This window comes from Brachionichthys hirsutus, chromosome 21, assembly GCF_040956055.1.
Source record: "Brachionichthys hirsutus isolate HB-005 chromosome 21, CSIRO-AGI_Bhir_v1, whole genome shotgun sequence".
NCBI classification, from domain to species: domain Eukaryota; kingdom Metazoa; phylum Chordata; class Actinopteri; order Lophiiformes; family Brachionichthyidae; genus Brachionichthys; species Brachionichthys hirsutus.
In genome coordinates this window covers 2,633,753-2,656,821 of record NC_090917.1, presented here as the reverse complement: position 1 = coordinate 2,656,821, position 23,069 = coordinate 2,633,753, and the positions used below count along the sequence as shown (strand labels likewise).

The 23,069-nt window shown below is 43.2% G+C and overlaps 4 protein-coding genes and 1 non-coding gene across 6 annotated transcripts; 3 read left to right on the top strand and 2 right to left on the bottom strand.

The window, feature by feature from the left end:
- Positions 1–204: 204 nt before the first annotated feature.
- On the top strand, positions 205–3,711 carry LOC137910092 (kelch domain-containing protein 1-like). Its single transcript, XM_068754520.1, has 13 exons — positions 205–306; positions 885–955; positions 1,166–1,283; positions 1,426–1,538; positions 1,630–1,714; positions 1,903–2,001; positions 2,091–2,165; positions 2,274–2,332; positions 2,428–2,540; positions 2,701–2,773; positions 2,879–2,960; positions 3,197–3,276; positions 3,351–3,711. Exons 1-13 carry the CDS (start codon positions 205–207, stop codon positions 3,475–3,477), a joined length of 1,197 nt encoding a protein of 398 aa, XP_068610621.1. The 3' UTR covers positions 3,478–3,711.
- Positions 3,712–3,795: 84 nt separating this feature from the next.
- Positions 3,796–8,521, bottom strand: LOC137910029 (LIM and SH3 domain protein 1-like). 2 transcript variants are annotated; one of them, XM_068754454.1, is made up of 7 exons: positions 8,415–8,521; positions 7,670–7,764; positions 7,318–7,402; positions 5,832–5,939; positions 4,802–4,871; positions 4,642–4,706; positions 3,796–4,411 (listed from the first exon to the last, which is right to left on the bottom strand). In XM_068754454.1, the coding sequence occupies exons 1-7, from the start codon at positions 8,481–8,483 to the stop codon at positions 4,235–4,237; spliced, it is 669 nt and encodes a 222-aa protein (XP_068610555.1). In that variant the 5' UTR covers positions 8,484–8,521; the 3' UTR covers positions 3,796–4,234. The 2 variants fall into 2 exon arrangements, with proteins under 2 accessions (XP_068610555.1, XP_068610556.1); XM_068754455.1 differs by having other exon boundaries at positions 3,796–4,408.
- Positions 8,522–9,245: 724 nt separating this feature from the next.
- On the top strand, positions 9,246–9,317 carry trnac-gca (transfer RNA cysteine (anticodon GCA)). The gene has a single exon. It is a non-coding gene; the product is annotated as a tRNA-Cys (tRNA).
- A 974-nt stretch (positions 9,318–10,291) lies between these two features.
- Positions 10,292–17,141, bottom strand: LOC137910165 (plexin domain-containing protein 1-like). The gene is made up of 13 exons (XM_068754596.1): positions 17,066–17,141; positions 13,792–13,964; positions 12,766–12,906; positions 12,616–12,685; positions 12,283–12,405; positions 12,084–12,202; positions 11,871–11,970; positions 11,570–11,665; positions 11,392–11,473; positions 11,256–11,316; positions 11,044–11,167; positions 10,819–10,976; positions 10,292–10,712 (listed from the first exon to the last, which is right to left on the bottom strand). The coding sequence occupies exons 1-13, from the start codon at positions 17,139–17,141 to the stop codon at positions 10,587–10,589; spliced, it is 1,449 nt and encodes a 482-aa protein (XP_068610697.1). The 3' UTR covers positions 10,292–10,586.
- A 3,666-nt stretch (positions 17,142–20,807) lies between these two features.
- On the top strand, positions 20,808–21,724 carry LOC137909794 (dickkopf-related protein 3-like). The gene is made up of 3 exons (XM_068754213.1): positions 20,808–20,960; positions 21,202–21,376; positions 21,519–21,724. Exons 1-3 carry the CDS (start codon positions 20,808–20,810, stop codon positions 21,722–21,724), a joined length of 534 nt encoding a protein of 177 aa, XP_068610314.1.
- The last annotated feature ends 1,345 nt before the right edge of the window (positions 21,725–23,069 follow it).

The window sequence follows — 23,069 nt, the reverse complement described above, 5'->3', positions numbered from 1 at the left end:
AAGTATAGGCTTTCATTAAAACGGCTGACGGGGCGGTGGTAACTTTGCAATGACTGCAAACCTGTAAAACTGGTCCTGCCCCTTAATCCAGCAAAAAAAAAAAAAATTCACTGTGAAGCCGGAGCAGAAGATCTCCTCCCTGGCAAGGACTTCAGTAGTTTTCTTTGGCCCACCTGCCCGGCAGGTTGATCGCCAGAGTCCGGGATGAGTGCTGCTCGGAGAGCTGCCCCGATGATCCAGCCAGGGAGAAGCAACCATGCAGCATTCATGTACAACAATATACTATATGCCTGGGGCGGTTACAAGGTATGGCTCTGTGTGTACTTTATACCCTGGCAGGTATATATATTTGCTGGGAGTTCTGTGTCACAAGAGTTGGTCTCCGGTCGCTGTTGTGTGTATTTTTGTTCAATGTGTGTTTAAAAAAAAGAAATCATTTGGAGGATGTTTTTTGTGGCAACATTCTACTTCCTTACCTTGTTTTTCCCTACTTTTATACATATAAATGTAGCTTCAAACTTGAAAATGAGGGTTTAATCTACGAAATCGGCCCCATTAACCGTCATTGGGTGCAGCGCTGCATGAGGTTTTTACGTGTTAAACTATGTCAGAGACCTTAGAAAACTCACTTCTTGCTGTAACTTGTTTCAACACGAATGCAGTTCTATAACTGTGCTTGGTTGCATCATGGCGCTTCCTATAGTTTAATGTCCACGTACAGCAACAGTGCAAGATCAGAGCATGGACTTTTCTGCCATTATTATAATTATACGACCATTATAGTCAGTAAAGCATCGGTTTTAAGTCGGCTCCATGTGCTGCTCTTTTATTTTTTTGGTTTTAAGTACATTTAAACATTAAATGATCTCTTGGTGTGCGCACAGGTGGTTTCTGGAGAGAACGAAAGCTTGCCAAGCGACGAGATATGGCTCTGCAATTTGGACACGATGACGTGGTAGGATTGCAATAAATCTGTCAGATAGATGTGGCGGCAGATATTAACTCAAAGCAATCATTTGCATGAAGATATGATGCGAGATAAAGGCCTGTTGGCTGCGCAGATATGCCGAAGGGATAATTTAAAATTTAAAATAAATATTTGTGTTACTTGTCACTTCTTGTCAGTTGCCGTCTCTCCTCCTGAGTGTGCGTTTCTTTGTGGCAGGGAACGGAGGGAAATCTTTGGAGAAAAACTTCCAGACTTATCAGGCTTCTGTGGCTCTCATCTCAGTGGTTCTCTCTACGTCTTTGGAGGATGTGACCGCTTTGAATACACAAACAAGGTGAATCGCTGTGGATGGGGACGAATCAGGCAGCTAGCTTTCACTTGGTTGGCTGTTGGTGCCTTTCCTGTGCAGTTAGGTCGTTGTAATCGAGTCAGGTTTTCCACGTCTCGTCCATTCGGTTCAACTCTCCTGCTTGCAGATGTTCAGCCTCGACCTCGGGCAGGAGCGCTACGTTTGGAAGAGAGTGACGGGAACCAGAGGAGCGATGCCATTCCCACGAATCAAACACTCCTGCTGGGTGCACAGACACAGGTTGGTCCTTCTTGCAAACTGGGGAATAGCCGGATCTTCAAATCGTTGATAAAATAATTGCCCGTCCAATGAATTTTTTTATTTTCTGCAGATTAATCTACTTTGGCGGATACGGATTTAAGACTATGACACAAAATACATCATTGCAAAGCTTCATCGTGGAAGAAATGTCCTGGGTAGGTAAGTAGGAACAGTCAGATTTCAGCATTCAATAGGAATGTGCACTGCATACAGCGCCCTCCGTACCCCGTGCATTAGCCCCATGCTTCTTGTTTTTTCATGATTCATATTTTTAACCGATAATTTCTGTACTTCCTTTAGCATGTAGCTTGTTTAGTGCTCATTTCCCAAACTCTTTTTATAGAAATCAATTGGAAATTCATTATTCATGTGCTGGGGCTGGAACAATGAAACCCACGTCTTCGACACTGGTACTGCTACATGGAGTGTTCCAGAGACTCGGGTACGAACAACACAAATTCCCTCTTTACCCAACTTTTGTGCACGATATTTCCCTGTGATCAAAAGGATATGCATATTTGTCTTATCCAGGGCTCTGTGCCCTCGCCTAGAGCTTGCCACGGAAGCGCCGTTCTGGGCAACAAAGGCTATATCTCTGGTGGTCAGGTGAGCCGGCTTGGCATTGCAGAGCAAGTTATGTTAACACTAGACCCAGCATAGCATGAACGGCTTATTAAAAGGACTAGGTTTTAAAGTTTGTGTCAATGTTTGCAGAAAATAGCAGAGTTGGACATGTTCTGCTTGGACTTTGAGACCTGGACCTGGACTCGGTTGTGAGATTCCCTTCACCCATTGGAACCATATTTCACGCAAATGATTGACATCTGCTGCATCATCCTCGCTGCATGCATGCTTTGCTTTTCACCAGAGGCATCTCTGAGACCCGTGCACCTCCGGGGTGCTGCATGTTCACCATGACACCTATATCAGATCACACACTCTTCATATATGGAGGTCTCAGTATAGATGGACACACTCTGAGTAAGTCTTGCCCCATGGAAGTGGAGTAGGATTCATCTTTAATATCATGCACTCCAAGTCTTTGTGCTCCATCTATGCTCTACCTGATATTACATGTTTAACTCCCAGGAAAACACTTATTTAGAAGGTTTTTTTTTCCATCTTTATTCCTCTCTTCCAGACGAAGCCTTGCAGTTTGACACTCTAAAGAGCAAGTGGACCAGGATGGCACACCCACACAAGGACAAGCCCAGGTGTAGTTAATCTGAATTCTCGTAAATAGAGAATTTAAATGATGCAAACTGTAAAATTTGAATGCAAGTTGTGCACATATTTTATGCAACGTTTGCCTTCCTCAGGGCTTGTCACACTGCATGCATGGGGAGTGACAGTGACGTTGTCGTGTTTGGTGGCAGCAGCAACACACTTTTCGTCAACTCGGTGAAACAATTTAGAAGTTGATTTTTTACCAACCAAATTGTTAGAGTTTTTAAATCAGCAATCTTTATTTGCAGCTCGATTACAAGGTATTAGAAACATGTAGCACCATCTACCTGCAACCCCCCCCCCCCCCCCAAATGCCCCCCCCCCCAAATGTAATCACCGAAAGCACCATAGGAGGTCTGTATTTTACTTGTCATCCATCCTCGTGCCTCTATTATCGATGCTTTTTGCAGGAGTCTGCTCTGAAATCTGTACCGCAGCATAACTACAGTGACATGTTCATCTTTCAGACTCAGCCTTACTCTCTCTTCAGGTATATGGATTCTGCCACTTTTATATTACGTGTGCCTTTTGGTGTCTTTAACATTTTCATTACCCCCCCCCTAGATTGTGTGAGGACTTCATTAGAAAAAACCCGGCGCTGTTTGAAAAGCAGCTGAACCGCATGCCGTCGATTCTGTGCAGAAAAATCAACGGCCCTTTCAAAAATCTTCAGTTGCGCAGAGACTTTTGACTTGAAGCCTTATTTTTAAGGTATTATATTGAATGTTTCTGTGGTACTGTTTGGCACTGTTTGGACGAGGAGGCTTCGACCCAAAGGGATTTTCTCTCACTTGATCCTACCAAGACTTTTAAGGGTGTTTCGTCAAGCTTAAGCCCATCTGGTGAGACTGGGCTTGGGTTTGTCTGCTGCACAGAACCTGGAACCAGCCCAGCAGGAAGGACCTCCTGCTTTTTCAGAATGCTAGAACACTATACCTGCCTGCAGTACCAGAAGAGTTGTTTTCCAGATTTGTGTACAATCTGGGAATTAAGTCTCAGATTCAGCACAATTATGATCGTAGTCATTGGGGGAAAAAAATACTCAGAGTAAATATTTCATATTTTAATCAAATTAGCTTCTATGAAATGTATTTTCTTTGTCAGTAACAAACAAGTGTCATCTGTTTCTGTCAAGGATGAAGAATATGGACCTGAAAAGATTCATCTTACATGAGATATACACGTACATTTGAACTACTGAAATAAACTGTAATCTGATTTAATATTATTCTCTTATTATCTGCATCTGTTCCGCACAATATTCCACTTCCGATTTGAGAATCTTTAGGCTTTCCTAAAGTGAAATTTAATCGATCGTCAACAAATTACAAACTTTACTGATATATAATCACAGTTCTGGAGACTTATTAAGGAACAGAACTTTCTTTCCCCCCGCCGATCTGTATGAGGTGGATGACCTCGTGGCCGTGGGACGGTTACTCTTGGTTCTACACAGGTCGGACGTAGTTTGCGGGCAGCAAACCCCTCTGTCCGGTGCGCTTGTTGCATCCGAACATCCACCCTTCATCTATCTGCTCCACGTCTAGGAGGAGGTCGCCTTCCTGGAGAGAAACTTCATCTGCTTCCGCCGCCGTGTAGCTGTACATGGCCTGGTAACTTTTCTGCTGAGTGTGAACACACAAGTACATTCACACAACTCTCAGCGATGCATTGCATCACAGTCTTTGGGTATTCTTAAAGAGGAATACCGCTGGATGAACTAAAATTAAAAGCTAAGATTAATTAGAAGATCAATTTTCTTGGATTAGGTCTCTGTTCCAATGGCAGGAAGTTACTACGTATTGATCCCTTCTCCCCGTTTCATCATAACGGAGGTCTAAAAGCCAAACCTTACCCCTCCACCAGGTGGTGCTACAGCAGAAGGATGCACTTGCCCCGGTTTGAAAGGTTGGACTTCTTCTGCAGATACAAAACAAACAGAAACAACAGGAATGCATAAAACACGATCATTTCCAGGAGAACATCTCCAGAGGTTCGAGGATGCGCTCCGTCACCTTGTCTATTCTCCGGAGGAGGCGCGTCGCTCCGTATGCGGCTCCTCTCGAACTCTTCGTGGTACTTGACCTGCACAGACGAAGGCGGCGACGCACGCTCATTAATCACGTTCTCTGAGAAGCCGTTCACCATTTTAGGATGTGCTGAGAGATGATGGGGGGTGCATTTGCTGTTACAGGACGACCAAATGCAACGCTTCACAGAAAACAAATCGAATCCACTAAAAAAGGAGCATTTATTTCCATGTTTCTTGAGCAATAGGAATTAAAATATGGAGTTTTGAAGATAAATGTTGCCCATATTTGTAATTCGTTTACTTTTCTGCTCTAAAAAGTCGTGTTTGCTCCTAAAAGAAACTTGACATACATAATTATAACTGTGCAAGAGTAAATGATTCTTAAACGCTTTCCAGAGACAGAGAGGATGACACTCGGATGCCGACTGCGGGGCGGGGGGGTGGCAGAGGGAGCAGCCAACTGTGTTCTGAACGGGCCAAAAGAGGAGTGAACAGGAAGAGAAGATACGATGGGAAAAAGACATGTGGAGTTTGAGAGACTTCAAAAAGACCAAAAAGTGAGAGATAAAGGAAAGAAAAAGAAAGCTGGGCGGGGGGGGGGCTTATCCCATCATTCCTCAATACGACTGCTGCTCTCATGAGAGGGGAAAAAAAGGAAAGTTAGTGTGTGTGTGCGTGTGTGTGTGTGTTTGACTTTGCGTCCACAGCTGAGAGGCTTTGACCATGTAGGGCAGCTGCTCCTCGGCCGAGGAGGAGAAATGTCTGAAATGTTCCGTCGGGTCTCTGCAGGGTTGCACTCTGACATCTTCCACCGCAAGATGCTCTCCAAAGGGTTGCCCGAAAAGCACCGAGGTTTTGTGAGGTGATAAAAGTTCTGAGACGTGATCAAGGTGCCCAATAAAATAAAAGCTTTTGTGACAGTCACAAGTCAAAAATGTCGGTTTTAATCAGCCTTCTGGAAACGATCGGGACGCCAAGTCCTCAGCCTGAAGGGACCGTCTGAGGAGACTTACGTCACTGATCTGAGCTTGCGTCTTCTTCAGTCTCTGCATCTCCGGAGTGTCGACCACCACGCTGAAACCTTTGCCCTTGTTCTTCTCAAACTCCTCCTTATAGAGCGCCTGCGAATTTACAAACCAGTCACGTTGACGAAAACCAGGAATTAGAAAGACTCCGGCGGTCGACCTCTCAGCACCACAGAGCGGCTGTATTTCTCAAAATGTCAACAATCAGATGAGATTAGATTTTGTGAAGCCGCACACACACACACACACACACACACACACACTTTCCTGCAAAACACACACATTCAATTTTCTTTGCAGGTTTAGACCCGGGAAAAACACAATAAAAATGTTTATCGGGAAGTAACTCTGAGATGTCTGCATGTTGCATGCACATACACACACACACACACACACACACACTCACACACACGCTAACGCAAAAGTGAGTCATGATCTTGCTATGAGGAGTATGTAGACTCAGGAAGAGAGCGTGGCTGCCGAGACTTTTATGGTTATAAAAATGACCCGGGTTGGTTGGAAAAAGCCAAAAAAGACAGAGAAGGGAAGAACTTTTGGTGAAATTTAATTGTGTTCTAAAAATGACAGAGCACAAAAACAACGATGATTTTAGAGTCTTTTTTTTCACTATCATAGACTAGTAAAAGTACACAAGACAGTAGAAGAAGTCACACAGTTTTCCTCTTGTTTTCTTAAAGAGTTGATAATAAAAGTTAAGATTATCCCCAATCCTTAATTCAGCATGCAGATTCTTTCCGAACCACATTTTGGGACATTTGGTTAATTTAAATTCTAATCCTGCATTATATAATTATCTCTCAGGTAACAGAGACCCACAGCAATAAGAGAAGGAACACCAAGAAGCTCGGTCAGACAGCAGTAAACACGCTAGCAACGCTGCTAGTCTGGCTATCAGTCACATGACCCTTGGTCTGCATGTAGCAGCGGCCAATCAGGAGGCTCCCTGTCTGCAGCCACAGTGCTGTTCACCTTTAAAGACTTTTTAAAGAAAAAAAAAGGTGCCATGGGATTATTTATTTAAAAGACACATTATAAGCTTTTCTGTCTCCAAATGTTTAGTGACAAGACGATCCTGGAGGCAAAAGTCAAATTCAAAAAGGAATGTCGTTGACTTTGTGCCGCTTTGAGGATTCATCCCTTCGATCAGATTAAACTGCTGCCTTGAATAGTCAGATCAGATTAGTTTAGAGATTAAGACCAGAAACTTTCAGTCAGTGAGGCCGATCTGAGTTGGTGCTTCATGAGAAAGCCAGAAGAGGAGATATTCATTAAATCATGTCCAGTTATTGATCGTTGGGGGGAACTTTTACGCTTCAAGATGCTCAGATTCAGTTTGAGTCATTATCATCATTAATCTCTCAGATTAGTTTATGGTGAAGGGGATTATTTGATTCAGGTGAAGGAATGGGAGCGTTAGTAAAGACCGAGCTGAGCGGGTTTGTTACCATCTTACCTGGCTATTGAGCATGGTTTGTTGCTTGAGACGGAGATTCTCAGGGGTGTCGGTCACTATGGTGAAGGAGCTTTTGGGGTAATGCCTAAAAGAAAAGAGATGAAAAATAAATGATGCTACCACAACTCAACTTTCTTTCACAAAAATGCTTTTGATGTTTCACAGAATACTAGACATTTCTGCTGACTGAAAAACAAACTCTAGAGAAACTGTATATAGTAATTTTGAATATTGGAAAATGTCGGCAATTAAATATAGCCGATTTTCCACATTTTGTTGAGCATTTTTCAAGAGTAAATAAGTACGGTATATATGATTATATTTTCATTTGTTTTGTGGTCTCATCACTCACATTGTGCAGTAAGGTTTCTTCTCAAAGCCTTTGTAGGTCTGCATGCTCAGCGCCATCTTGCATACTTCACAGCTAAAACAACCTTTGTGCCAATACTAGAGAAAAGAAGAAATCATAAAAACTAAATCATAAAAACATAAAAACATACTCGACAAATTGCAACCAACACTACAATTACTCCTAAATTAACCAGATGTTTATACTTGGATTATATATTTTTTTATTTGGATGTCATGAAACATGTGGAATCAATTGAAAGACATGTCTTAATTCATAAAGTTCAAAATGAGAAGAATTGGGATTTTATTTTAAAAAAGAGATATTGTCTTCATGGTTCTTTACACTCTTTGAGCGTGTAACATATTTCTATTTTTTGCATGTGTGTGCGTAGGGTGTTTTATTCGTGCACACGTGTGTAATTTAACCTCATAGATTATGCTTTGACCTAACAACTAACAAAAAAAGAAGATCAACCTGTTTTTGTTAAATATCGTCAAGTCTGATGATTAAAAAACAAATAGATAAAACAACCCAAACGCAATAATCTTTAAACTTTTTAAAGAGCATTTAGCATTTCAGCAATGAAAATCAATTCGAAATTTCAAGTGTGCAAATCAATCAGGCTGAGAAAAAAACAACAACAACAAAACAGGAGCCTGAAAGTTTTTCAGCGGCTTGTAAAACTATGTTAAACTCAAACAGAAATATTTGAACATTTTAGTTAGTAAATGAGGTTCGACCCTACCTTATCGAGGCAGTTTATTTTTTCTGTGGGGTAAACTGGTTTATTGCATCTTCCACAGGGCGGATTCATGATGAGTGATTCCTCACGCCTGAAAACAACCGCACTGATCCAGCAGAAAGTGTTCGGTGCTCAGACGGGCTGCGCTGTGCCACTGGGAGTCGAACCGGCATCCTCCTCGATTACAGGCTTTATTACAGGCAGGAGGAGCTAGAATCCTTCGTGGTGCCTTCAGGGAATCGGATGCAGGAATTTTAAATCCTAGTGTGCGTGCATGAATTTACCAGACAAAAGTGTTCCGTTTTTCACAACTTGCTTCGCAGCACAAGATACTATATGTAAAATTTGAACATCATTTACCAGTGCGATGCATTTTCCACATTTCATGGAATGACGTGTGTTTTTGAGGTACCTTAATGCAGCATAGAATGCAACAGAATTGGTATTAACCATAAAAGGAGAAATTACCTCACACTAATTACTAATAGCAGCTCAAAAAAGATTCCGTGATGTAATGATATTGTTTTAGCATAGCTTTTTCTATCTGTAATATTGTATAGCACAGTATCCGTCTCAAGAAACCTGAAAAATTACGTTGAAACATTTAAAGACACCCGAGAGTCGTCAGTGAGTGGCCGGAAGTTTAGCGCCCTCCTCCGGGCATGTTTAGTTATTACACCATTAGTCAACTTGTATCGCTGTGATCGATAAACGATGCGCTACAGTTGAGACTGTAAGTTATTAAATGAGAAACATCGTGGACCGGTGCAAAACAAAAAAACAACTCTGAAACTCAACACTATACATATGAATGTTACACCTTCAACGGCAGGCGGGGGTATAGCTCAGTGGTAGAGCATTTGACTGCAGATCAAGAGGTCCCCGGTTCAAATCCGGGTGCCCCCTCCTTTTTTATTTTCTTCCTCCTACACCGCTTATGTATAAATGCAGCTATGATTATCCTATTTCCATGATTGAAAACAATATTATTGATTCCACACCGTTCCTCAGAACGGTTTGAGATGTTCTAATTCTGCAACTAGCGTCTGTACTTATAGACTTATAGCATTATGTTTTATAAATAATCAATTAAAATACTTGTCAATAAATCTACCAAAAATAACTGTCCAAAAATAAATCGCATGATTTAATTTTTGTTATTAATTAATAAATAATTGGATTCTTTATTGACAGAACTTCAAGCAAGGCTGATAAGGCAAAATTAAAAGACAACGAAAGATAACAAAACAAAATTATTTACTCTCTAAACTAGGGGGATAATAACTGACTGCTTATCACATAAATGTAAGAGTTATTTTGCAGCACATAGATAAATGTAGCGAATGATTTGTGATCACTTTCTTATAATATAATATATATTCAATATGGGATTTGTTGACTGATCGGGGTCATATTGCTCCACCACGTGGCAGAGTTATGCTGAGTTTTGATTAGTCGGCCATCAACCCTTACATGTCAAAAGTACAATTTTTCTTTTTTTAGCAATGGCTGCATTTAGAGCCCGTTCACTGAATTATTGTCATAAAATGTCAGCGTCGGCATAAACTAAGTTTACCTGATGGTACTCACCTGACAGGTTTCATGCAGTCAAACCTGGTGCGTTACATTTATTTTCACATTTTCACCATGCATGAGATTAATATCAACACCAGCCACCAGCTTTTATTAGGAAACACTCCAGCGGAAACATCCTAAGAAAAGTCTTGCGTCTTGATCTCATCCAAACTCTTCTCCAAAAAAATTCATTGTCATAACTATTAGTTATATATATATATATATATATATATATATATATATATATATATATATAGCTAAATATCTGTTGCAACAAATTCCACATGATAAACTAATCATTGGTCACAAGAAAGTTTCAGGAAACAAAAATAATTTTATAAACTTGGAGAAAACAAAAACACTCGGTTTAGTTGGGGCTTATATTTGCAGCGTAATTAATCTCCTGACATCCCTGTGCGTTGAGAAGCTTTTTACGTCGTATGTCCCACACATGAAAAGAGCAAATGACACAGACAGCTGACAAAAGCCTTGACAGTAAGAACTGTTCAGCCTCCAGCTGTGAATCTTTTCTCTTGTAATACCCGTGTTGTCCTTAAGGTGGTGCCCTTTCTTCTTCAGAGTCCCCGATGCCCAGGATTTTCAACAGCACTGCTCAGCTTCAACGAAACCTTCCTTTTCATGACCCCCAAGCTCCACTTCAGCGTAACTTGAATGGCAGTCCTGGTTGCGGAACTTTGTTGACGGCCAGTAGTTGTTGGTTCGTCGCTAGGAACAACCAGACGGGTTTCGCTTAAGGCCCAAGCAGCAGAATAACGGGACGTCTGCCTATTATGATGTTTATTCTGCAGAATGTGTGACTTTGCTTTCTCACCTGCATGAGGTAAAACGGTGGGGCCACTGTTGGGCGAGTGTTGATGTAGTAGACAGCAAGTAAAGTCAGGGCCACAAGCAGGACTAACGCGGCCACTACCCCCGCGATGATGGCTGTATTCTCTGTTATCTTAGTGTTTGGAGGGCCCGTCTGTAAATCTGAAAGGAAGGGAAGAATGAATAAATGTAAAGACCAAAAGTCATATTTGGACTTTAGAATTTGCACCTCTAGTGACAGGCTGCTCCATGGATACTGCCGATGAAGCCGATGGACTCGGGGAAGAGTTGTTAAAAGATATCGTCGACCCCTCAGGTAGTGCGGCGTTGTAGTCCTCACATTTGCCTTTAGCCTGAGTGAAGGCGCACAGGAATGACCCAAAGAAGAATGGCACAGCGGCTTCTATACATGTCGTATAAAACGGAGAATTGCACCCTCACCTCCTCGGAGCAGTTATACTCCAGCCACTCTTGTCTGTGTCGGTCGATACCGTCAGAGCATCTGAAACTCAGGGCAAAGATGAGGAGACTTTTCGTGGCTTTTTCACGAGATAACTCTTCCTGAATGTCACCCTACCGTTGGAGTGTGTTGCACCAGCCGCAATCGGTTGTCAAGTTGGACGTGAGGCAGGAGTCACAGGATGTGTGCTGAAGGCAAGCTGGGGGGGGGGGGGGGTCGGATACACATACATGCGTTCTGAAGTTTTGAGTGATGGGCGTCTGTCGCATAAAGCTCACTTTGGCAGGAGACTTACTGGGCAGTGGCGTGATCTCAATGGCCGAGCCATTAACAAGCTTGGTGATGTCGATCTCGACGCGATGGTACTCATAGATCGTATGGTGCTTCACATCTTCAAGACAAATTACAGGAGCTCAATACGTTAGCGAGATTCGCTTTTCTATGCCCTTTGGGGTGAATAGCAACAAGAGAAATGGCAGCAGAAGCAGAATATAGAGGAACAAAACCTATTTTTTCCTTCTGGAAGCCATACTTGTACTTAAAGTTTGGAGTCAGTCGTGTTAAAAAGAACATAAAAAAAATATTCTAAAACTAACCTGAGGACTGTGAGGCGAGGAGGTATGCCACGAAAGCATCAGACAGTCCCACTTTAACCGGATGCTCGGTGGAATTAATACTCGCCACTGGTACGGGAACCTGAAGAGGGAAAAAGGTGTTCGTGTCAAGGAGGAATCTTTCCTCTGCCAAATAAAAGAAGAACACGTTCGTAAGGTGGCACGAATGAAAACTGAGTCAAAATCCAAACAGACCTCTCTGTAGTTGAAAATAATGGTTCCATTTCTGTGAAGGATTGCCTGGAAAGTGAACGGTCCCTCGGCCTCTCGGTCCTTTAGCCTAACCCTGTCCCACTCCGCCACAAACAGTTTACCTGAGTGGAGCAGACGGGGCCATGATGGCAGGAAACCAGGCACCGCGCAGCACCGGCTCGACTGCGGAGCTCCCACTCACCGTTGTCCGAGTAACGAATTGTTGAGTTTCTGGAGAAACTGGGGTCAAAGTTCGCCATGAGGGGAGCAATGTACTGCGTGGCAGTCAGCATGCGATGAGTGAGCTCCCCCATGAAAATGAACCCTGGAGCGGGGGGGGAGCAGAAACTGCAAATGTCAAAGACGACAGCCTGAAAGAAACCGAAGGCATTCACTGGCGACCGGATTTATTAGAGCCCGATGCGCTTGAATAGTTCCCGAGGGAAGGATAAAAGTTCTCCTTGAGTGCGCAGCCTCCTGATTGGAGGAGTAAAGTCAACGAGTGCTGCTGTGAGAACGAATGATTGAAACTCACCACCAGTCGCTATGATAATTTGTCTCAGGTAGTGTCCATAAAACGGGAAATCAAACGAAAGGGCTACCCTCTGTGGAGAAAGAACAACATATCAGGCATGACCGGGCGTTAAATGGGATGTGTGTGTGTGTGTGTGTGTGTGTGCCACACCGCTGCCTGTCTGTGGGCATTGGACAGAATGCCGTGGGTCTGGACTTGGCTCCTGTGCAGGGCGTTCAGATCCACCCACAGGTCTTCAGTCCGTCTGTCCGTTGGACCGAAACTCTGCCATCTGTAGTACTTCTGGGAGTTCTGAGAAAAAGGAGGACAGTTGTCATGAAATTATTGATGATGTTGGCATCATTTCTGCAAAAACAGATACTGTCGACACCATTTAGGACAGACGTGATGAAGATAATTCTTCTGAGGAGTTTTAGGATAAGAAAAGGTTCCTAAAAAGTGTCAAACATGAAACTGTAAATCAGTCTACACTTCCGCTGCCTGTTTCTTTGCGGTTTCTCCACCGTGTCTGCCACGGTTCAAGGTGACAGAGAGCAATGGTTCCCGGGGTTTCGCGTGGGCTCAGAAAGTAGAGCAGTTAAAAGCAGCACCCTCACTGCCTCTCTGAATGCTCCATATACAGCAGGCGACCCATTTATGTTCTCCCATCTCCGCTGCCCCGACACCAGCTGGTGTTATCTTGAGGCGGATGTGGGAATTCTTAGTCAGGAGAAGGAAACAGTCATACTTTTCCAGAACCGATTCATTGAGAAGGCTCCCGTAAGAATGGAAGAAAAAGCGTCTTTGAAATTCGGATCCCACGTCGTCTGTGCTGGCGAACATTTTGTGTTCAGGGTGTTTTCATCCCCATGGAGTTGCGGTGGTCTACTACATTTACTAAACTGTGGTGTCCTTTGTAAACAGGAATTGCAAATGTGCAGTCGGGGAAGGACGGAAGATGATTCTGAGGAATAAAAGTGGAAAAACTTGACAAGCGCTCAGAGAGCCAAGCAGCTCGTTCCCCCTCGGAACCGCACCGTCCACACGGATGATCTGGATCACCATCAAAAGGTTCTAAATTGTTCTTGGTATCTTTACACACCAACCGTGAAAAGTGAGTCGGAGTTTATGTGTATGCGAAAACATATTGGAAAGCAAGAAAAGCAAAGAAAGACGAGAGACTGAATAACTTCTCACCACTATCTGGGTCGTGTTGTCAGACAGTGGATTGATATCAAGGCCTCCTCGCCCTCCTTCGGCCTGTGTGTTGCGGGCTTCCCTGCGTTTGTGTGGAGTCTGCTGGTCCCTCCTGGTCCTATGAAACCCGGAAGGATCCGCATCTGTCTGCAGGGGAGTACCTCTCAGTGCACCTAGATTAGAACAAGACGGACAATGTGCACCAAGGTCAACAGAGGTCGGGTATGTACAGGCATCCTACTGGCCTTCAGTCTCTTTAGAAATATAAATAGAATTTAGAAATAAAGCAACAAATTCTCTGTTAACAAACCTAAAAAGGACAAATATAATTATTCAATTCTACCTTCATTTTCAGAATGTGTGAAAGAGCTCTTAAATGATTTTGTAAAATGATGTGCTCAAATGAAAGTTCTGCTGTTGAGCGCTGTGCTCGCATCTGCTATTATTTAGTAGTGTGATTCGGATCACACACACACACACGCACGCACGCACATACACACACCTTTTTTTTCATTGGCCAAACATTCCTGTATTCTCACACAATACATGCACGATGCTGACGGCCTACATTTGTGTGAGTCATTTCCCGAATGGATCACGGATGAATGTTTACATCTTGAGGAATTGATTTATTTCCTTTTTGGAGGCTAAACCGATCCACGACTCACTTTTCTGTGCAATTTTTTTGATCAGTGGATTTTCAAAATTTTGCAGAACTCACTGGTCAATCAGGAAATTCGACTGATGGAAGGCTTCTTCTTCTTTTGGACATTAAGTCCCAAATAATCTTTTGTTTTTTTTAAAGTTTGATACGAAATGTACAATTCATGCTGCAAGATTTCAATACTAGGATCAAAATGTTGTTTGAACTTCACTGAAAGTTAGAAGTAATTGGAATCCTCGAAGGACTGAATTAAATGCTAATTCTTATGCTTGCAAAACAAGAACAAAAGGGATACTGTATTTGGTAAGTAAAATAGAGAAGGGAAAGAAGAGAGGCAGCACTAGAATGTGCAAACCAGAGCTGAAAAAACATCACATGCACATGCACCATGTCAGATTTCCTGCTGTTTAATCCAGTATATCATGCAGTAGCAGGGCTATTGCCTCCTGCAGGCACATGTTGCATGATTAACAAATATAAAAGAGCTGTTTTGGGGTGATAACACCTGAACGGCAGTCGTGTCCACTCTATCTGTCTCTTCAGACATGCCTGCAATGCAGCAGTCATCTCCGGTGGGTGTCGGGGGCAGGGAGGGGGGGGGGGGGGTCGCATCAAAGTAGGACACAGTGTTTTGTTCATTCATCCCACATGTCGCGTGATCACAGGCATGTAAGAAATATTATGAGCCACATGTTTGCCATTTCAATGAGGTTTGAGAAGGCCAGACAGAGACGGAACTCACGCTAGACCGAACCACATTCCCCCCCCGGCTGAGACGAAGACTCAATGGTCTTTCAGCATGTTCATCTGGGGGGGGGCGTCCAGAGTTGGAGAATAAATCTTCCCTGAATATAATCTGAGTGAATGAACAACGCAAAGTTCAAATACAATCCAGGATCCATTGACGGCATGAAGGAAGGGAGAATTACGTGCACTGCAAAACCTTGACCCGATTAGCCTCAGGTTTCTGTGCTGTCGGGGATGAGTGTTGCTGTCAGGACAAGGGGGGGGGGGGGGTTAGCTAAACACCTGCAGTTTTATGGCAAAAGAATCAGCGTTTGAACAGGAATCATGACGACTGTGAATGCCGGCGTTCGTCAGTGCAGTTTGGCACGATGCTTTTATTGTGGTTGGATTTGAAGGGAGGGGGGGGTGGGGGGGGCAATCTGTTAACAGCAGCCTGGAGCTTGTGGTGTGGGATGGATGCATGCTGCACCTTATAGTCAGGATCAGTAACCATAACACACAATCACAGCTTTTGGAAGCCGGACTGATAAAATTCAAAAAAATAAAAAGGGAAAAGGAAACATTTAATGTTTGTTTGCTGTCGACAACTTCTTCTTTTTTTGCGTGTCTCCTAGGAATGTATTTCTAATGTGGCTGCACGTGCAGTATTTTCATTTGTCATAATATATTATTTTACAGCGGCCTAATTTGAGTATTGATTCGTCCAGCCTGCCAGGTTCTGTTGCACACCTGTAAAGTGTTATAATCGCATCATACTCGATTCTCCTGCTACGCTTGTTGACAAAATCCATCCACCAACAGAAGACACATCTAGAAAAGTGCTCAGAACCACTTCTACGGTGGTTTCTGTTCCAGCAGATGTGCACCCACACACGCACTCACAAGGTGAAGCAACAACACCAGCCATGATGCTGAGGTTCTTGCTAATATTAGCATCACCACAGCAAATTTCCACAGTTAGCGGCTCTGATGAACTTCACGTATTTCTTTTCTTTTTTGTATCTGCTGGGGAATTAACTTAAGAAGTGGCAAAAGTCTGCAGGCATCACTTTATCAATTTGTCCAAGAACAGTTCCACTTCCTGTCGCAAAACTGTCTGCATAATAAACTCCTCTGCACGGGGGTCAGACACTCAACTCGGACAGCTTGATCAAAAACATATTTTAGTGGTGAACATGAGCTCGGACAGTTTTTTTTTCTTCAGATTGTCTCATGCTAGTGGGGATCCGTCTCGCAGAGTGTCCTCTGCAGCTCCTGCCCCCCCCCCCCCGCGATCAGAAGAATTGGGACCACAGGAGGAGAGGCCAGAGAAACTGGAGCGCCGCTGATTGTCAGAGGAGGAGTGGCAGAGGAAGAACAGGGTCTAAAAATACTTTTTCTCCAAGGAGAACAAAAATACATACATTTGCACACATGCAGAAGCGTATGCACGTGGGAAGGCAGGGGGAGGATGCAGCATGCATGGACAGGAGATTATAGAATTAAGTATAGATCCAGTTTGAGATGATTTTTTTTGTCCCTTGCTGCTAACGCACCTCTTGTTATTGAAGTCACTGGTTAACCTCAAACATGCACAAGTTAAAATGCAGGATTTAAAACCACATCCTTCTATTCACCAGGCAACTGAACATTTGGGGGGTTTTTATACAAAATGCTTTGAGTAGGAAATCCTTTTCGTGTGGATTCATTTCAAATTCGTCCCCAGAATTCACCCCAGAACAGAATTCCTCTTGCCCCAACTGGAGGCAAATCTAGGTCAGATAATATCTCCTGCAACCCGAATTCTGATTTTTCTGAGACAAATAACTAATTCTGCAGCGTTTCATGAATACCTGCGTGCATGCTTGAAGAACGGAGACGTACCTTCATGAACTTCAGCCCAGACTCTGAGCAGCTCAGCCTGGGAGAGACAGATGAGGAGAACAGCACAAAGACCCATGTCCGTCCGACTCTGCTCCCTCCTTCCCCAACTCCTCAGCGCTCCTCTCGTCTTCTTTTTCCTCCCCGTTTCCCCTCTCACTTCTGCAGATGACCGGGGCTCCTCCGCACCCCCCTGCCGTGACGCCTCTGCTCTCCCACACGGCAGGAAAAAGAGTCAGGGCGCTCCTGTGTTGCAGAGAGAGGAGTTATCTTTTATATTTTTGCTTTAATCCAAATCTGATTCTGTTCTTTGAAATACCGCCTCACTCCCTCCTCTGTCTCTTTTTCTTTCTCTCTCTTTGTCTTTTCTTTCCGAACAGAGGTCAGAAGTTTTGTTGGACTTCCTCAAAGAAGAAATATTTATGTATTTTTTTTGCATTTCTTTCCCATCACATTCAAAAAAAATTGTAAAAGGGGTGGTGGGTGTTGGAGCTGGGAGGGACATGTCTCCCCACCACGTCTCCCTCATGTGGTACATTGAACCAAAACAAATGTGATGTTTTTAAATGGTTGCCGTTAGAAAAGAAAAATCCCTTGTGGTCTGTTTGAAGAAATATTACTTGGACCGATTCTCAAGTTTGTTTTCCCTCCCTTCTCAAAAATTGAATTCAGGTTTTCTCAGAACACGTTTTTCTGATTCTGTGTCGACAGGAAAAATGCAGCCAACGCATTTGTTAGAGCCGATTAGACCCTCATTAGAGTGTTGTTTAGTAGATGCGTTCTCACTGCAGGCCTTAAAAACACAAACATGGATGCATTTCTTTCTCACTCATGTGTGTGTGTGTGTGTGGTCTTTTTGGATGACTCCGCACACAGTTTTTTGTGGTCTTACTGGAATTTATTTGCAAAAAGGAAACATGGAAGACGCAACCAGCATTATCTGCAAACATTTGCAAGTTTCTGCTTCCATGGTTTTAATCACGAGATTCACGCCAGCTTTAAAAAGGAACGTACTAAGTTGCATACTATGCAAAACTGTCTGAGTGTGATCCAGAAGGTTCCGCAGAACAGCTTTTTGGTTCCTCATACACGTAGATGTTTCTTTTCTGATGTTGTGACACACAAACTAAGTGATTTCATTGCTGGGAACAAAGCCGTTTAAAAAAACCAAAACTTTCTGACAAAATATTACAAATATCAGTAAGGTCAGAATCGCCCTCCACACAGAGTCTGTCATCTGATTGATTCACATGATGATGATGATGATGATGACGGTGATTTTGTGCAACATTGATCAGTATATAATCTCTTAATAGGTGAGTAATGGATAAAGGAGGAAGGAATAGAATGATAGGACTGTCGTTTCGGTGAATTGAGGAACTGGAAAACAGAACTGTCTTGGACAGGAGGTGAAATAACGAGTTCTTTACTCACCCAAAATACACAGCCCCTCCCCCATAAATTAAAGACAGGCCAAATGTATTCAGTCTATGAATTAATTAGTACGTTTAGGACAACCAGACATTGTCAGAGTGTCAAAAGATTGCTTCCATTGCTAAATAATGTATATCCATTCTTGAAGTTGACTATCTCAATCTGGGAAAAACAAACTTTCATTTAGCAGAATAATACCAAAACTAGATTTTAAATCCTAAAGAAACAACATTTAACTCTTTTTTTCCCTCACCACTTCCCAGAATACTCCATTTCTCCACCTCATGTGTGTGTGTGTGTGTGTGGTGGTAAAGCAGATTCCTCTGCGCTCCACCATTCAGAGATCCCTGTGGGGGTCAAGGTCCATTACAATGGGCGAAAATCACCCAGCCCATTGTTTTTGTTAGTCCTTAATTGCATGACTTATGGCAACGTTGATTGGGGCAGTGAGCACATTCATTACGAGCGTCATTAGCGGAGTCAACAGTGGGGGAGCGTGTTAAGGAGTGTTTGGAGACAGTTATCTGCTGTTAGCTTTGGGTAAATAACGAGAGAGAGGGGGGGGGGGGGGGGGTTATCCCTCAGTTAGAACGAATGTAGGACGAGAGTATGTGCTTGGGGGAGCGGCTTAAACTTTGAGTGGGAGTTGCAGTGTGTGTGTTATAATGTTTAAGTCATGATGTATTCTTGTGGGAAGACATATAAACTGAACATTCATGCACTTTCATCACTTTTACATCACAATATTCTCCCAGTCTTCTAGTAACGCAACCCTTAAATGCACAATTCGTAAGTGCTCGTCGTTGCATAACCACAACACAATACCTATTTACATATCGCTAACTAATGGCAGTGGCTGCTATTGTGTCTGCTAATTGACCGTCAATTACGCCATTAGTATGTGTTAGCCAGCGTTGATAAGCTCTCGGCTAACCCGGAGCTGCCGTATCTACGCGACCGATCTGTCTGCTGCCAGGACTATGCAAATTACTGATGGTTATCCAGTCAATCTGAGTCCGAGAGAAAATGCTAACAAAGCAATGGATGCTTATGTCGGGTAAAGCTATATCCAGCACAGGTCCAAGCAGAAGTTATTACGACTGAAATCAGTCAGATATGCCAAAGTGTACGCGATGTGGAAAAGGATGACTCAGCAATACATCCATCCATCCATCCATCCTTTTGAAGGTGGGAGGAAACCCACACGGACCCGGGGAGAACATACACACTCAGCACAGATATAGGATTCACACCCGGTACCTTCTTGCTGTGAGGCAACAGCGCTAACCACTACGCCACCGTGCCGCCTACATTCAATTAAATACAATAAATCACAACATAAGATTTTGCAAAGGGACTTTAAGACACGAGCTGGTGTAAACGGTCTCTTCAAATCAAAACCAGAATCAGATATTTCTAAATGCAGGAAGTCGCCAACTTTCAACCACGACTGGTTCCGAGGGATTGGTTGTGTCGTAGAAACGCCTCGTAAACAGACAAACCAGTGCCGTAGTACGGTTGAACTATCGTAAGCCACGTAGGTCGTAAGTCGTAATATACACTGTAGACGCGTGTATATTAGTATAATGCAATTCCCATTTTGATGAAGACGAGTTGAAAAATGTTTGGGTTTGTTTTTTTTCCCTTCCCTTGAGCAACTCCCCCCCCTCTTCTTCCCCCAAGAACTAATGGCTGATGGTAATCACATTTAATGAGATCAGGGGGTCGTCTGCAGGGGCGCTTCTGCAAATTGCTCTCAGCGTGGGGTCCAAAGTGGCATAGGGTAGGGGCCAACTGCAGAACCTTTGCCTGTCAGTCAGTGAGTAGTGAAACATGTCATGCATTTGTCTCCCTTTGTCCTCCTCATTTGTTTTTGTCTGGGAGAGATAACCACACAGAGGAGGCGATTCTCAGCTGCAACCCCTCCAACCCCCCCCCCCCCCCCCCCGCTCCACGACTGGTCATTTTGCCACTATTTTCGGGCTGCAGGGGGTAACCTGGGCAATTTTGTTAATCCATTAACAACTGATTGTCTCCTCCTACCTTGCTGCTTGGACAAATAGCCTGGTGGGGTGGGGGTGGTGGTGGTGGTTGGGGGGGTTCAAGCCACAGCGACCTATAAAAGAGGATGCAGCCACTGTCACCAAATGGGTCCCTGCAGTTCTCGTTATCTTTACATTTAACAGACTTCTTACGTTTTGGATTCTTATTTGCTTGGAGCTACAGATAAGAGATATTCTCTTTGTCGCAGCAATTTATATATTTATTTTATTATTATTTTCTATTAATTTGCTTGCAGCAATCTGTGGAAATGTTGGGGAATCTGTGGATGCTCTGCCTCTGTCTTTGCTTCTCCTGGGTCGACGCTCACATTTGGGCCTGGATGCTCAACATGCCTCACAACCCTCCAAAAGAAGGGGCAAAAGCGCTGAGAGAAAGCCCCCCTGCAGCCAGAGCAGCCACGGTAAGACACCCCTGGATTCTGTGCCGTCCTCTCATGGATTAACTTCACTTACTTAATCGTCAGTGTCAAAAACATGGGAAAAGCTGCAGAATAGCTTTAGGCCAGTGGAGTCTTTCCATTATAAAAGTGCTTTTAATCTGTTATTTTAGTCTAATTTAATCTCCATGTCCAGGATTTGTAGAAACAGCGGACTTTGCTTTTGGGATAAAACATTTTTTAAATGTACCCTCTATTTTCCCAGGCTGTGTGTGACCAGGACAGAGCATGTGGACGAGGGTTCTCCTGCGACCGACACTTTGGCCTCTGTGTTCCTCTGAGAGGGGAAGGCCACTACTGCAGGAGGGACGCCCAGTGCGTCCGCGGACTCAACTGTATGTTTGGGAAGTGCCACCGCAGCATTCCCAACGGGCAAGAGGGTAAGCATGCAACAGCAAACAGATTAAAGTCCTTTTTCCTCTCCTTTCTTTCCCTATTCATTTCAAAATATATTAAAAAAAAGCAAAGAATAATTCTTCCTGACTGAACCTGGAATGGCTGTTTGTTCTTTCCTTCATCCAGGTGCCAGATGTAAACTCGACAGGGATTGCGGGGCATCCATGTGCTGCGCCCGACACCACGGCGAACAGGTGTGTAAGAGGCGCCTGATCCGTGGCGAGAGCTGCTACGTTCCTGACGGCGGCCTGGCGTTCAGTATAAATCAGATTTGTCCGTGCGATGAGGGGCTGCGGTGCCGTGAGAGCGGGGCATCACGCCGGAGAGAGTGAGTACAGCAAATAGAATCGTGTAAAATAACCTCCTCACAGTAAGACCAGAAACCTGCTGACATCATGTGGACTAATCTCAGTGCGTTTTTCTTTCAGGAGAGATTTTATTTACCACCCAGAACGAACAAGTTGGACCTGCCAAGAGCCCAAACCTTGAAGACAGGATCAAATTCAAAGCTATTTATTATGTAAATTAGTTGTATATGATTGTATGATATAAATTTGTATTATCAAATATGATGTATCACTATATGCTGTTAATATGATGTATTTTTATTCTCTTTGTTCTGTGAATTCTGACAAAAGCACTCCTGTATGCAGTTGAGATCGTAGTCAATCTAAAAATGTCTAAAACTCCTCAATTAAAATAAATAAAAACAAATATTTTCCAAAAGATTCTACATCCCCCCCCCCCCCTTTTTTTTTATATAATACTGTAAATACAAATAAGCGAGACATGACAGAGACTCTTTTTTACCTCTTTGAACACATTCATTGTTTCATTTTCCTGACCGCTTTTACCCGTTACCCATCAGTCCCCTGAAGTCTCACGGGGCGAGAGGCAGGGGCACACCCTGGACAAGCCGCCAGTTCTTTGAACACATGCATTATCAATATATTCTGATATGTTTTTAACATGATATTTTACATAAAGTGACTTTAGATACCGTATCAGAATCAACAGCTAACTGCAAGCGCACAGTCACATGCACACCGTCTCCCCTCGAACAGTGTGCGGTTACATAACCCGGTGGTATCTTGTTGCCTTTGATTGTTACGCTAGCTGTCCCCCCGACGCGTTCTTAGATTGGTATCTTCCTTGGGCTACCATTACAAATTCCCCTTTTGCTCCATTCAGATGTTAATATGTTACAGTTTGCCCCTTCCACGTCTGGGTGACTGGAATTGTCCCGTTGACATTAGTATCTGTCCCCTTTGCTATCGTTTTACAGCTCTCATCATTGAGTCTCTGCACAGAGTCGTGATTGTGCGACTGTAGCTTCAGGTCAAAGAGAGATTTCAAACTTTTCAGGCGCATCATTTTTAGCGTTAAAATGAATAGTTTGACACTTTGACTGATTTGCTTAATTGCTTTCTTGTATGTAATATTGATCCCACTCTGCTTCTTGTTCATTAAATATCAGGCTAGACAATGGTGGAAATAATTAGCCTGGCTAATTATTAACCACCTGTTTTTAAATGTTTAAAAAAATAAATGAAACAAAATCACAATCGTCTCGTCTACAAGAAAATGGATGTATGAATGGACTCAACTTTATGCTAAGCTAAGATAAATCACGATGATTATATATGAAATAAGTACATTTCTGTCAGTTTATTCCTC

What these genes read in the sequence shown, in the direction of transcription:
- LOC137910092 (XM_068754520.1), top strand. Translation starts at nt 205, where the DNA reads ATGAGTGCTGCTCGGAGAGCTGCCCCGATGATCCAGCCAGGGAGAAGC. An exon ending in TCGTGGAAGAAATGTCCTGG is followed by an intron (nt 1,715 to 1,902) that starts GTAGGTAAGTAG and finishes CTCTTTTTATAG; the next exon opens with AAATCAATTGGAAATTCATT. An exon ending in CAGCCTTACTCTCTCTTCAG is followed by an intron (nt 3,277 to 3,350) that starts GTATATGGATTC and finishes CCCCCCCCCTAG; the next exon opens with ATTGTGTGAGGACTTCATTA.
- LOC137910029 (XM_068754454.1), bottom strand. Translation starts at nt 8,483, where the DNA reads ATGAATCCGCCCTGTGGAAGATGCAATAAACCAGTTTACCCCACAGAA. An exon ending in AAGAAACCTTACTGCACAAT is followed by an intron (nt 7,403 to 7,669) that starts GTGAGTGATGAG and finishes CTTTTCTTTTAG; the next exon opens with GCATTACCCCAAAAGCTCCT. An exon ending in TAGCACCACCTGGTGGAGGG is followed by an intron (nt 4,412 to 4,641) that starts GTAAGGTTTGGC and finishes GTTCACACTCAG; the next exon opens with CAGAAAAGTTACCAGGCCAT.
- LOC137909794 (XM_068754213.1), top strand. Translation starts at nt 20,808, where the DNA reads ATGTTGGGGAATCTGTGGATGCTCTGCCTCTGTCTTTGCTTCTCCTGG. An exon ending in CTGCAGCCAGAGCAGCCACG is followed by an intron (nt 20,961 to 21,201) that starts GTAAGACACCCC and finishes CTATTTTCCCAG; the next exon opens with GCTGTGTGTGACCAGGACAG. An exon ending in CATTCCCAACGGGCAAGAGG is followed by an intron (nt 21,377 to 21,518) that starts GTAAGCATGCAA and finishes TCCTTCATCCAG; the next exon opens with GTGCCAGATGTAAACTCGAC.
- LOC137910165 (XM_068754596.1), bottom strand. Translation starts at nt 17,141, where the DNA reads ATGGGTCTTTGTGCTGTTCTCCTCATCTGTCTCTCCCAGGCTGAGCTG. An exon ending in CTGGGCTGAAGTTCATGAAG is followed by an intron (nt 13,965 to 17,065) that starts GTACGTCTCCGT and finishes GTTCTAATCTAG; the next exon opens with GTGCACTGAGAGGTACTCCC. An exon ending in AATTCGTTACTCGGACAACG is followed by an intron (nt 12,203 to 12,282) that starts GTGAGTGGGAGC and finishes TGCTCCACTCAG; the next exon opens with GTAAACTGTTTGTGGCGGAG.